We start from the raw sequence: 13,594 nt of genomic DNA on the forward strand, positions 1-13,594 counted from the left end.
GATTTTGGCATTGGAAGTGTTGTGGTTTCTGTTTGCAGTTTGATTAGTATTGACTAATCATGTTTAAGTGGCAGGTAAACGGTCTGTGTGGAGAGGCAGAATGCTTTGGCCGAAATGGAACCTCATACTCAATGACTATCGTCTGTTGACGAGTTAACTCTAGCTTTCTCAAAAATGTATCTGCAGATATATGTTTAAAGACAAGCATAAATGACTGGGGCATGGAAGAGGAAGACTTTGCTCAGATATCTGCTGGCTACACTGGATCAGCCCGTTACATTGGCCCTCGCCCCCAGAGGCTTTATCATCATCAGACCGATAGCCAATAGGTTCGGATATCGGACCAATGTCTCAGCATTTGTTGACCTTGAGGAATCAGCTGTAGCTTAGCCATCATCGTCCAATTAGAATGTGCTGATAATCGATTACTAAGGCTGTAATGGTTTGTGTATTCGTACTGAACCTTCATGGTATAAGGGGCACAGGTTGGTGCACGCTGAACACTCGGTATGTAGATTGATGCATCTATTGTGGAACCAACATTCACAAGAGTGAGTTTTGCCAGGAAACTTTTAGCCATTTGCTGTTTGCCATGAATCGTTCACACACAGTATGATGAACTCAAATGAAACAGTGGAGCTGGAAGAGCTGTCTGAGTACCTAGATGGTAACAACAGCAATGGAGTTGTGTGGAAGACGAGGACGGTGTGTCGCCGTTGCTTCACAGTTGTAGGGTCTGTGAACAGAAACACATCCAACAAGCTAACGCTCATTCACTGGCGTCCTCTGTCAGGATGATAAATGTTTGGGTGCTTTGAAGGTTTAAATACAGCCAAGGTGGCACCAATTAAAACACCCCTCCCAATGCATCCTATCTTATTTTTTACCATGAAAATGGTTTAACAAAGTTGTCAGTGGGAAAAGAGTTACCTCAGACCCCTGCAAGAGGATTCTGTTTGTCTTTGACACTTCTGTCTATTCACAGTAAATGAAAAGAAACGTATCATTATTCATTTTTTCCACTGTGCCAAACTCGCACTGAACCATGATCTCTGCACACCCTGACTCTGCTACTGATTACATACATGTGTACTGGTACTGTGGAGGCTGTGTCGCCCAGTTTATATGTTTAAGATAATCCCAATACTATCTGTGGGAAGACTTCAACCAAAAATGTATACGTTTTAGTTGTGGTTATACCATCATCAAGGGTTTCTTTTCATAGTTAAAACTAGAGTTTAGTCCGTAAACCAGTTAGGCCATCAACAGAAAATTTATCAGTAAGTCTATCGATAACTGATTCATTGTTCAAAAGTTTAGCTTCATTTCAGCTTTTTAAATGTGATGATGTGCAAACAAGAAATGTGAATCTGTCACCTTGTGCTCTGGGAAACTGTAATTACAAGTTTCTGACACTTTATGGTCAAAATGTTTAATCATTAATTGAGGAAAATAAGTAGCAATGAAAGTACATATTAGCTGCAGCCCTAGCTTTTCCATCCTTACAAAGAAAACTGCTTCAGGTGACAACCTACATAGTATTTTGTGCCTTTAAACGTTTGATAACACAGAATAGCATTTAGACATTTATTCCAGCTCATGACAGCTTTAACTCCTTTAAGCCCCACATGCTCACTGGGTCTTTCTCAGAAAAATATTAATTCCTCTGCCACTCAGGAAGTGATGCATTTTATGTTCAGTAATGCAACAACTGTGGGTGTTTGGAATAAATAGAAATGCAGAAGTATTGTCATTATTTTTAGACGTCTGACAGAATACGGAGCAAAATGTAGCAATAAGTAAAGTTATAAAAGAACTCACAGGTTGTTTTTTTAGAGAATCAGCTATTTTCACTTTCAGTTTTAAAGAGTTCAACACTGTTCATCATATAGTCGTAGTGACTGCAGCTTATAGGATGACTAAGACTGTGTGTATGTGCTGTATGTACTGTAACAGTAGGAGGTCTGAGGCATAGGATGCCAGGCTCCATATAGTTGGGCGTGTGTGAGAATTCAACAACAGATAAAGATAGCACTGTCAATGCGAGCAAGACCATTTATTTTACACAATATCCCTCATTTTTTAAGATCTTCACTGCAGCTGTTGATTCATGGTCATTGTCACAACTTTGGGAAACTTCCCAGCGTGATAACAGACCAAGAGCAGATATCTTTGTTCTGCATCTGGCTATCTTTAACCGCTGGTGAATATGAGTGCAGGATTAGAGCTAAAAACAGAGTGACACTGAGAGGAAAGAGGAGGGCTCTGATGTTTCTTTTCCTCTGTGAAACCACAAGACTGATCCTATACGAGGCTGCACGGAGAGGCCCTGCAGTGTGTTTCATTTACACTGTTCTGACTCAGTGGAGGGACGATGGCTCTTGGTTTCATTTCACTTCAACTCAGATAAAAATCTGTTTTCATGTCTGAATGACACAGACTTAAGCTAGAAAACACAGGAAACAATACTATTATTATTATCGTTATTAGACAATAATTATTATTGTCACTATTATATCGATACTCGGGTTGCAACAGTTTGAAGATTTCAAGGTACGATAACGGTCTCAGAAAATAATGTCGTTTCACAGTGTCATGGTATCAAAAAAATATAATTACTATAGGTCAAAATGACAGGAAATGAAGGGTTATTGTTGGTTGAACAACATTATTACTATAAGTGAAACTTAAAAACATTTTTTTAATGGAAGTCTGTGTGAATAGTTTTTAAAAAGAACTATAATTAAGTTCAGATTCTCCATCTAGTTGCATTTTTTTCCAATATCGTAGATAAGTAAATGAACATGGTACGACAACGGTCAATTTTAATATCATGGTATACCGCTGCAACCTTAACTGATACAACTCATGATGTTTTTACAATGAAACTACAATTATACCTATTAAACAAAAACAATATTTAAACGTAAAATTACAAACAATACCAGATTTTACCTTAGTATTAGCATATATTGTACATCACATAAAATAAGCTTAAGTGGTTTCACTTCGTGATGGAAGAAGAGCTCAGTATAGCTGCTTGATTATGGCAAAAATCATACTCCCAATTATTTTGGTCAATGCTGAGATCACGATCATTTAGCATGATTACTCATTGACTTTGGAAACAATCACACATTTATGGAACTGTGGACATTCTTGACCTTTAGATCTAATTCAACTGTAGGTGACTCATTGGCCATAATTCATACTGTGACATTTAAAGGTCCAGGGTGTAGGATTTAGAGGCATTTATTGGTAGAATCGTTATGTTTTCGTTACCTTAGAATGAGCCATTTATATCTGCATACGGAGCGGGTCCTCTTCCATGGAGTCCACCATGTTGTTCCTACAGTAGCCCAGAATGGACAAACCAAACACTGGCTATAGGGTCATCTGCAATTCTGTTCTGCAACCTCACCGTTAAATGCCACTGAAATTTTATACAGTGGACATTGAAGGCATTTAAATACCCACATATTGTCAGTAAGAAAAATGAAATAACACCAGTGTCATGTAATGTAACTCTCTATCATAAGACTCTGAACTGTAGATTTTATAATAACTAGATACTGGACCCCAAAATGGCACCTATTCATTCCGGTGTAGTTGCTCAACAGGCGCATATGACAAAAAAGTTATCTAGTTTCTGGGTTTACTTATGCAGTATGCGGCCCGCTGATAATGCGCAGTAGTGTTTCTCCCGCTGGCCCCGCCCACAAGTTCCCGCTCGGCTCACAGACTTTACATTGTGATGACGTCCCAGATTTCTAAACCGCTCTTCTCCAACTGAGGAAAGTTTTACAAATATAAAACCACCATGGTTAAAAAATTCAGATCAGGAGTCATAATTGACCTGGTCTGCATTCGCAAGTGTCCTTTCAACAGTTTTACAGACGTCTCTTTTACAATGGCCTATGGAGAAAACAATTTCTTGCCAGCAGGGGATTTTTTTTTCGCTGCAATACCACAAGTGGCCACAGGGAAAAATTTGCTGCAAGGCTGAGCAGCTTTCCCGGGGCCTACTTTGAACTGTTGATCACTCCTGAATTGCAGCTTATGCTTCTTTAAACAGGGCAGAGACAACAGACTGGCACTCTGTAGCAGGGCTCAAGCACTTTGACCATATAGTTTAATACTGTATTCTCTACGATGTGCAGTATCATACGAATATGGTCAGATATACATACTGATTAACACTCTTTAGCATTAATTTTTTCTTTGGCACGGTGTAAATCTGAAAAGCACAAAAGTTTTAGCATCAAAATTACTTAAAGTAAAAGTACTCATTATGCAGACTGGTCCATTTCAGATCTATTAATATTATATTGCTGGATTATAATTACTGATGCATTAATGTGTGGTCACTTTAATTTTGCAGCTGGTAAAGGTGGGGATAAGTTAACTACTTTATATACTGCTGAGTAGCTTAATCTACAATGATACATAATTGTATATTAGTTGATATGTATTTTGGTTTCATTATCTGAATCTGCAAATTAACTAAAACACTCAGTGGAGAAAAAAATACAATATATGCCTCCAAATGTAATAAGTAGCATGAAATGGAAACACTGCAGTAATGATTATATTTAAGTACTAAATTACAGTTCACCCCTGTGAACTGTTTTTGGCAGTTTGCTCAGTGGCCCCATGCTGAGTTTGTGAAATTAAGGGCTGATGATGAGAAACTCCCAGTCTGGCCAAAAAATAAAAATAAAGGAGCAGATAGCTCCCATCAGGTACTCTGGCTCACTGCGGCTGATTTCATCTTCAAATAAAAGTGATGGAAAGCTTCAATAAACAGCTTTTTCTTTGAAGTCCTCTACAAAGTTGGGAGTGTTCAGACTCTTCTAGTGGTGTAACAGAGCTGCAGCAATAAAGGCCTTCAGAGTCTTTTTCCCCCATGGTTTTGTTTTCCAATATAAAGTAAGTGTCATGATTAGCCAGAAGCACCAGCTCAACTCTTAGGAAGCCGAGTCTGAGTCTCTGCACCTGTCTGCTTTTGTCTGTTCCAGTACAGTGAAGATTGCCATGGCTTTAAATGAAGACTATTTTTTTTATTTTTGGCTCATAGAAAGTATGTTTTTATTAGCCAATAAAATGTTTAGTTGACAAAATAATAGAACTATAAAACCCTATTTATACATTACAAGATTCAAGATTCTTTATTGTGACTCCCATAGTAAACACTCGGCATATATGGACGCGAAATATTATTCTCCACGACAACATTTGTAACAGATGAGACACATTAAAAGGAAATAGCAATAAGAGGCAGATACATGTATTTAAAAAAGTAATCACACGTAATAAATATAATAAATGTAATGAATTAAATGGCTGGTTTACTGTAGGTATCAAGTGAACACGGTGCTAAGTGTTTCACTACAACAAGCCTTAGTTCATGTTTTTATTAAGGGACACCTTTTTATGCAAAATGAACCTTTGTAGCTACACTTATAAGCTGGTTCATAAACTCTGTTATCTTAGAATAAGGCTCCAAATGCCTTTTTTGTCAAAAAGTCCCATGAAAAGACCAAAAAGCAACGATGTGTTAGTTTGCTTCTCAATACGTTCTGACTTCCATCCCGAAGCTCTTTGGTTCCTACTGAAGACGTACAACTTAAAAGAAGACGTCGACAAATATATAGTTTCATTTTTGTAAATGGTCTGTGAAATTCTAAAACACCTTGTTTACATGGATACCGATACAAATAAAAACAGATTTTTATTTATCCCGTATAAAAAAAATCCAGCTTTACACGATCAGTTGTGAAAACGATATCCCTGTTTACACGAAAACGCAGAAACGGCAGCTTTTTGCTGCAATTAGCATGCCAGGCCAGTAGGTGGCAATACGCCATAGAAGAACGTTCTGCCCATGCACAGTGATTTGTTTTCGTCTTGGCACTAGTGATAAAAATAATGATAAACTACATTTTAACCTTATGTAGCATAGTTAGCTGCTATGCACTTACTACCATTGGGCACAGTAGGCGTCTTTGTTTGCTGATGTAGCAGTGATGTTGATGCAGCAGTGCTAAGTTAATTTGTAAGCTCGTAAGTAGTCCCAAAAGTGCTAACAAAACATGAACAACCCGGCATATATCCGCTATTGTTCCAAAATCTCTGTCTATCCTGTTGGGGATATTTTTTAAAAACTTTTACTTTAGAGGCTGTTTTTTAAACGCTAACGAACGTTTTGGAGACAGGAAACTGGCAACGCAGATTATGAAATGGAAGCCTGATTGTAGAAATTGTCAAATATTTTTTGGCACATGCCATTTTTTTTGTCCGCACGTACATTTTTAATATGGATCCCAGGCATTGTTTATAAATGAGACCCCTGGTGACTGTAGTTTTTAGCTAACGTCACTCAAACAAGAGGACACTGTGCATTTGTTGGGGACTATTTTCAGCAGTTAATAAATTCACACTGGAACCAATCACCTGAGTAAATGCTCGCATTGTACATTTCTGTGAACCACTGATTCATTACATTTATGCATTATGTAGAGGATACAATGAAATTGCACGCTTCTTTATGCTTCAACGACCCTGTGCTTAATATGTTGTTAGGCTTAGGTACAAAAACCACTTGGTTATGGTTGAAAAATATCATGTTTTCGTGAAAAACACCCGCGTTTTTGGGGCAGTATCCCTGTTGGCGAAACAGCAAAGGGTTGCTAAAGAATATTCAAGTTTAGTGCCTGAAAAACAGCTGGAAGACACAGCGGGTATTTGTTGTCTGTTGTCTCTAAGTGCCACGCCATCCAACATCCCCTCCACCTTCCAATGACAAAATGAGCTCATATACACTACATCACTTAGAAATATTAATATAATACATATTGCATGTACAAGTGTAGCGTGTTTGGGGTTTGCAGAAACATACAATGCCAACATTTCCTTCTGGTGACTACACATTTAGTGCACTGGTGAGTGTTTGTGTCAGCAGGACAGTGTATGTGGGATTGAGTTAAAAAGAAAAACCTAAGTGTGTGTGTTCATGGTATTGAAGGAACCCGTCACGCCATGCAGCAGTGTGGTTCATTGATGTGTTCTCAATAGTTTTGAGGCAATAATGGAGCTCTATGGCACAGAGGAAGAAGGCTTTGGATTAACAGAATATGTGACCATAAGAAAAGCATGCCAGGCCTCTTTATGTGAGTGTATGGCTGTAGCTGCAGTTATAGTAACTTGTAAATGAGCACTGTTCTTCTGTAATTGTTCATGTAACTGATTTGTGTCTGTTTCCTTTGTTAGTTTCGGTAACATGAGCTACATCCCCCTGGGTTGATGAAAAACTTGTTTGACAGTTCATGGCAGTAATGTAACAGTGGACCATTCTTGGTTAACTTCCACTTTTAGATTCAAATGAGGGGAACCTGCATGCTGAGTCAATGCTTTTGGGCTCAAATAGTGCTAACAGTGAGGGGATTTCAAATTTTGTTTAGTGTGGATTTAGTTATCAGGAGCAGGTGTTAATCCCTGATATATAAGACCTGCTCTCAAAAACAAAATGGATGCTAATATTTCTTCTCTCTGCTGTGAGTGTAACTCTGAGTCTGGAAGCTATATTCACTCGTATTGGCTGTGTGTGAGGCTACAAAGCTGTTAATCTAGTATTGTGGATGAACTGTGTGTTATATTTGGAATTTAAATAGAAGTACTGGGTCTTCCGGATGGTCATATTACAAAAACCAAACAAAAGAGACTCTTCAATCTTTTGACTTTTGCCGTCAGGAAAAATATTCTGCTCTTTTGGACCAAGGATGCTGCTCCAACAAAAAAACTTGTGGCACAATCTTATAATGCTGTGTGTTCCCGATGACTCAGTAGAGACTTTTTATAAAGTCTGGGACCCGTAAGCAGGATTTATAGTTGTGCAGCAGACCCTACGCCTTAGCCTAGGCCGTTGTGAGCATTTATACTTGTGCCATGGTGTGTCTGTGTCACTCTGCAGTTACACCTCCAAAACACTAGTCGGCGGCGGAGGTTTCTGTGAAGTGCTGTAAAGTTTAGTTGATTCAAAACACACATTAAACACACATTAAAAACATATTAAACACACATTAAACATGGCTTAATAGAGACAATTTCAAACACAAGTACACAGGGGGCGGCAGTTGGGAACCAGAGGGTCGCCTGTTCGAGTCCCCGTCCGGACCAAAATATGGAGCGTGGACTGGTGGCTGGAGAGGTGCCAGTTCCCTGGGCACTGCCGAGGTGCCCCTGAGCAAGGCACCAAACCCCCCAACCGCTCGGGGCGCCTCACCAAGAGCAGCCCCCTCACTCTGACATCTCTCCACTTTGTGCATGTATAGGTCCTGTGTGTGTCTTTCGGACCTGTGTGTAATTGACAAGCAAGAGTGAAAACATTGAATTTCCCCTCAGGGGGATTAATAAAGTAATTAAACTTAAACAAATCAGCTTCACTATAACTCGCAGCATTCACAGACAAACACTTGTCTTTATCTGGACACATTTTCCCCACAAATAAAACATGCTAATGTTTTTAGCACAAGCCTATGGCATTTTACATTGTATAAATTAGCCTAGCAGCTAGCGGTCTTTTCTTCTCATATAAATCCAATGATAACAGCAACATTTAACAAATGTAACGGTAAATAATTCGGCTCCATTACAACTCACAAGGTTCACTGACAAAACAACTGTCTTACATTAAACACGTTTTCCAAACAAATACAACATGCTAACCTTATTAGCATAAGCCTGTGGTATTTTACATTGTATAAATTAGCCTAGCAGCTAGCGGACTTTTCCTCTGCTCATATGAAGCCAGGGACAACAGCAACATTTAACAAAGGTAACGTTACAAAATTCAGCTCCATTACAACTCACAAGGTTCACTGACAAAACAACTGTCTTATACTAAACACGTTTTCCAAACAAACACAACATGCTAATGTTATTAGCACAAGCCTATGGCATTTTACATTGTATAAATTAGCCTAGCAGCTAGCAGAGATTTCCTCTGCTCATATGAAGCCAGGATAAATCACACACAAGTCTTAAGATGAATTTTTTGTGGAGGCTTTCTTGTTTTCACAATTTATTGTTTCTTATCTGTGAAATTAAAGTAAATAAAAGCTTTGTTTCCACTGAGGGAAATGGTTTCAGCTTAGAGAAATAGACAGGAGGTCTGCGTCACTGTGACATGTAGTTACATTTTTGGGGAGGTGCACGTAAATCAGCCAGTCTCTGTACATTGCCTGTAAATCAGTTTTCTTGTAACCTTGCCATTTGTTTGTTTATTTGTTGCTGCCTTTGTCTGGTTGGAGGAGGTAATGTCCACTATCCTTTATTTTTCTTTCATTTTCTTATTTCTAACTACTTATTTTATTTGTCACGTCATGTCCGAGCTGCTGTGTTCTGTGATGTATGTAAAAAATGTGATAAATATATTCTTAAAAAACCTCTTTGGAACATCTACAGTGCGTAAAAAGGAGGGAAGTATAAACTCCTTCAAAGCAGCTGAGGCGTGAGAGCACACTTATGTCTAAATGCCACCTTGGTAGATTTTCAAAGAATAACACAGGAACTGACAGAGCACTGCCTGACACCAAAACATGTTACCTCTCACTCTGCAGAGCGCCGCAAGGAAACTCAGTTTGAGAAGCACACGCAGAGTCTGGTGTTGCCTGTGTGTCTGGGGAGAAAACAGACATATACTCTCTGGGTGCTTTAATCGGCAGAGACGGCAGCTGGCAGAGCTGGTGGACAGACAGGCGATGAGCGGATGATAGAGAAGGCCGCAGATCACTTTGGGAGTAAAAAGCTTAGCAGGCTTTATTGTTGAGGCAGCAGGATGGCATGTGGCTGTTATGTAAGTGGATATATGGGATGTTATTGCGGAGGAAAATCAGCAGATGTCAATTATGAAGGCCAGGAGTGTGTGGTTTTTTGTGGCCATGTGATTCAATCAAAAATCTCTCCACACTGTGAGGCAATAATCGTAAAGGTCTGCCACCCAGGTGGTGAAGTGTTGAGATGGTTTATCACACAACCTGCAAACTAAATGTACTACCTATGGCAGCAGAGGAGAATAGAGGTAAAACATCTAACACTTGCATGTAAGATTACCGTATGTTAATGTAAATAAGTCATGGATTTGAGCATTAAATGACGGCTTGGGACTGTAAAAGAGCATCTAATCCTCTGAGAGTGACACTCCATACATTCATCCGGTTTTGCCCCCCAGATTAATTCCTGGTGTCGGTTTTCATCCCTGGCAGGAAATCTTCTCATTCTTCCGGGTGTTATTAAACCAAATTTGCGAGTTAACTTCCACGAGTATACAGCTGGTGATATTCTATACTTTTGTTATTGTCAACAAATCCCTGGGAAAAATCCAACACTGCGAGTCCATCAATGCTTTACAAGCTTTCTTACCCTGTGACTTGTTTGTTCATTGTGAAGACATAAATCTTTTAAAACACTTATATTGTAAAAATGCTCAGTAATTTCCTCAATCTTTGGTATTTTCCAACCTGGACCATATTTTCCTATGTTTTTGTGTCTCAGTGACTAATGTGAACACCAGTTTTTTAATAATTGGTCCAGTATTTAGGGAGACTGCTGCAGCTGCAAGATCCACTGAAATGTAATCCCTATGGGCAACTGAGCACTGTTAATTTACATCCGCTAAAAGTGTTTGTTTTTGCCACTGACAGGCTCAGATTGTTAAGTGTCCGACAACATTGAAAGGGAAAGGATCCCTACAGAGATAGAGTTTTTTGTTGAGAAGAAAGATCCATTTTGTTTAACCAGAAACAGCCCCGAAATCACTATCATCAAACCCACCAGACTCCATTTAAATAAATAGCAATTTAGGCGTGTGTACAGCCAGTATATCTTTATTTCCGACTGGGTGAATTAAGGGTTTATTTCAACCACATCAGTTGTTGATTGTTGTAACAGTGGAAAGACAAACCAAGAAGGTTCTTATGAGTTTTACTTAGTTTCTGTCGACTTTGGATGGCATGTGTTTTATGGTGACAAAATTTCTGGTTTTTAAAGTGGAATTTGGTGGGTTTGACAATAGTGATTCTGGGGCTACTGTAAATTCAGTGCCTATAACTCTATATAAGAACCTGCCTTTCTGAGACAGTTCTTTAGTCACTTTGCAGACTAACTCGGCTTTTGTTATGTGTTAATAAGAGTCTGTATTGGAGGATCTCCGCTGCCTGCTGCTGTCGTTTCTCCACCAGTTTATTTCAACCAAACCAGAGTCGGTGATTGTTGGAACAGTAGAAAGACTAACCAAGATGTTTTAATGAGTTTTAAGTGTTTTTTAAGATGACAAAATTACTGTTTTTTAAGTGGAATTTGGTGGGTTTGACAATGGCGATATCGGGGCTGTTTCTGGTCAGACAAAAAGGATCTTAACCTTTAAAAAATGCTATCTCTGTAGGGATCCTTTATAATATTGTCAAACACTTGGGGTGCTTTCACACCTGCCCTGGTTGGTTCGGTTAAACTCAACTCAAGTTCGTTTGCCCCAGCAATGAACACAGCAATCACACTCAGGTGTGCACCAAAACAACCGGACCAAGACCTTCTTGAAGAGGTGGTCTCGGTCTGGTTACAAACGAACTCTGGTGTGGTTCGTTTGTGGTGAGAACGTGTTCCGACCTGGATCTGAACCAACTGCAGTCACATGACACACTGTTTGGGTTAAACATGAGCATGTTACAGTCCTGAAGGTTTATTAACCTCCTGTACTGCCTTAATATGCACATTCAGCACATCCAATGCATCAAAACATTGTTTTCTAGTTGGAGCCGCGCCTCGTTTTCAAACTGCATGGTTTGACTAAAATGAACAATGACAGCAATATAGTCCACGATGAGCAGCGCTAAAATCAACCTGCGTAGTTGTCCCTCCATTGTGACATTAGAAAGTGTCATATTTATCTTGCAAGTGAACTCTTCTTCAACGTTTGCTTTACTTCCTGGATTTTTCCCACATGGAAATTCTGACCAATCAAGAGCAGCTTTCTCACACAAGGCATTTGATCTGGTCCTCTTGTAAATGCTGCTGTGAGAACACGAACCAACTCTAGGCAATTATACATTGCATTGCAAAAACAAGAGAAAAGGGTCCAGGTTGAAAAATATCAAAGTTACCCTTAAAAGAAGTAAAGTGTGCATTTGTTGGAAACTATTTTCAGTGATGGATTTATAAACATTTGGTGCTTTAGTAAGTTTTTCTGGCCACAAAGTGGTGTTTTTGCACTTAGATCTTTAGGTGCAAAAGATCTGCAAGGTTTAACAATGACAATAATATAAGAATAAAAACTGTTAGGGAAATACATTCACATATTTTCCATCCTTTATGCAGCCCTGTTGCCATCGTTTTGAGTTTTATAATGTCCATTTTACTTCCTGTTGTGCTTCTTGTAGTCTCAAGATGAGTGTCAGTTTTTCCATGCAGATTTCTAAAGAACGATTTTTAAAGAAATATAGAACATACACACTCATTCTTAAAGTGTTTGCAAAGAGCAGACAGTGATGTCGCATCTTACTTCCACCCTGCCAGTTCCAGTAAGACGAAGACGTATAATTTGCTGACGCACAGGATTTCTAGGTATTGAACTGAAAGCCAAAGAGAAAACCAGCCAGTGCAGTTTTCGTTTCATCTTATCTCCTGTGTGTTGCTGGGAAAAAGTCAAAGAGTCTTTCTTTCTTTATTGCTGTTTGTTTTTCCAGAAAAGGGCCAAGTGTACAAGCAGAAGAAGCCCACCATGTACCCACCGTGGAGCTCTACGTTTGACGCCCACGTCCATCGGGGTCGCATCATGCACGTCATGGTGAAGGACCGGACGGCGGAGCTGAAGTCTGAGGCCACGGTGGCTCTGGACACGCTGGCAACGCGATGCAAGAAGGAGAACGGGAAGCTGGAGATCTGGGTAAGTGCAGTGGGATGTGTGTGTGTGTGTGTGTGTGTGTGTGTGTGTGTGTGTTTGTATTCCCAGACCAGCTGTTTGGCTACTCTGGTAAAAAATCCAGATGGGCTGACTCATATTAAGGTCAAAAGACCAAATGTTTAAAGTGGTAATCCTCCTCTTAGTCATTTCAAAATTAACCAACAGACTTCTTTTCCCAGGTGGCATTTCAACTTGTAATGGCAGGAAAAGCACAGGTTTAATTAATGACCTTACTGATTAGCTGCATCTGTGCGTTTTCTGCTACGACATGTCGAAATATCTGCAGTGAAAAATCTTTTCACTGCATCTCTGAAGGCATTTTATTGTGTTTTTATTTCAATGCTTTTTTAATGAATTACACAACAAGCTTTGTTTTCTCATGAACATAACTTGTATGTAATCTCAACAAATCTTCTCATCAACAATTAGTTCACATCACTGTATACCAGAATTTTGTGTTTTAATCTTCTAATCACAGTAGCCCTTTTTACACAAAGATCACGCTACATGGCCACTACGAAGTCCCGTCTTTACACCACCTTTGCATTTTTACACAGAATCAAACAACGGCAGCATCATGCCACTCCAGTGTGTGATTATAGACAGCATCCCGGCATCGAAGAAGCATAAGAGGGAGAG

General features: G+C 39.3%; 1 protein-coding gene across 2 annotated transcripts in view; it reads left to right on the forward strand.

Moving 5' to 3' along the window:
- Nucleotides 1-13,594, forward strand: part of prkcq (protein kinase C, theta) — a 41,610-nt gene that overhangs the window by 11,518 nt on the left and 16,498 nt on the right. For both annotated transcript variants that reach the window (XM_033614201.2, XM_033614202.2), the window contains exon 3: nt 12,738-12,937. In XM_033614201.2, the coding sequence (XP_033470092.1) occupies nt 12,738-12,937 (200 nt within the window). The remainder of the gene's footprint in view (nt 1-12,737; nt 12,938-13,594) is intronic.

Source organism: Epinephelus lanceolatus, chromosome 23, assembly GCF_041903045.1.
Source record: "Epinephelus lanceolatus isolate andai-2023 chromosome 23, ASM4190304v1, whole genome shotgun sequence".
Taxonomy (NCBI): Eukaryota; Metazoa; Chordata; class Actinopteri; order Perciformes; family Serranidae; genus Epinephelus; species Epinephelus lanceolatus.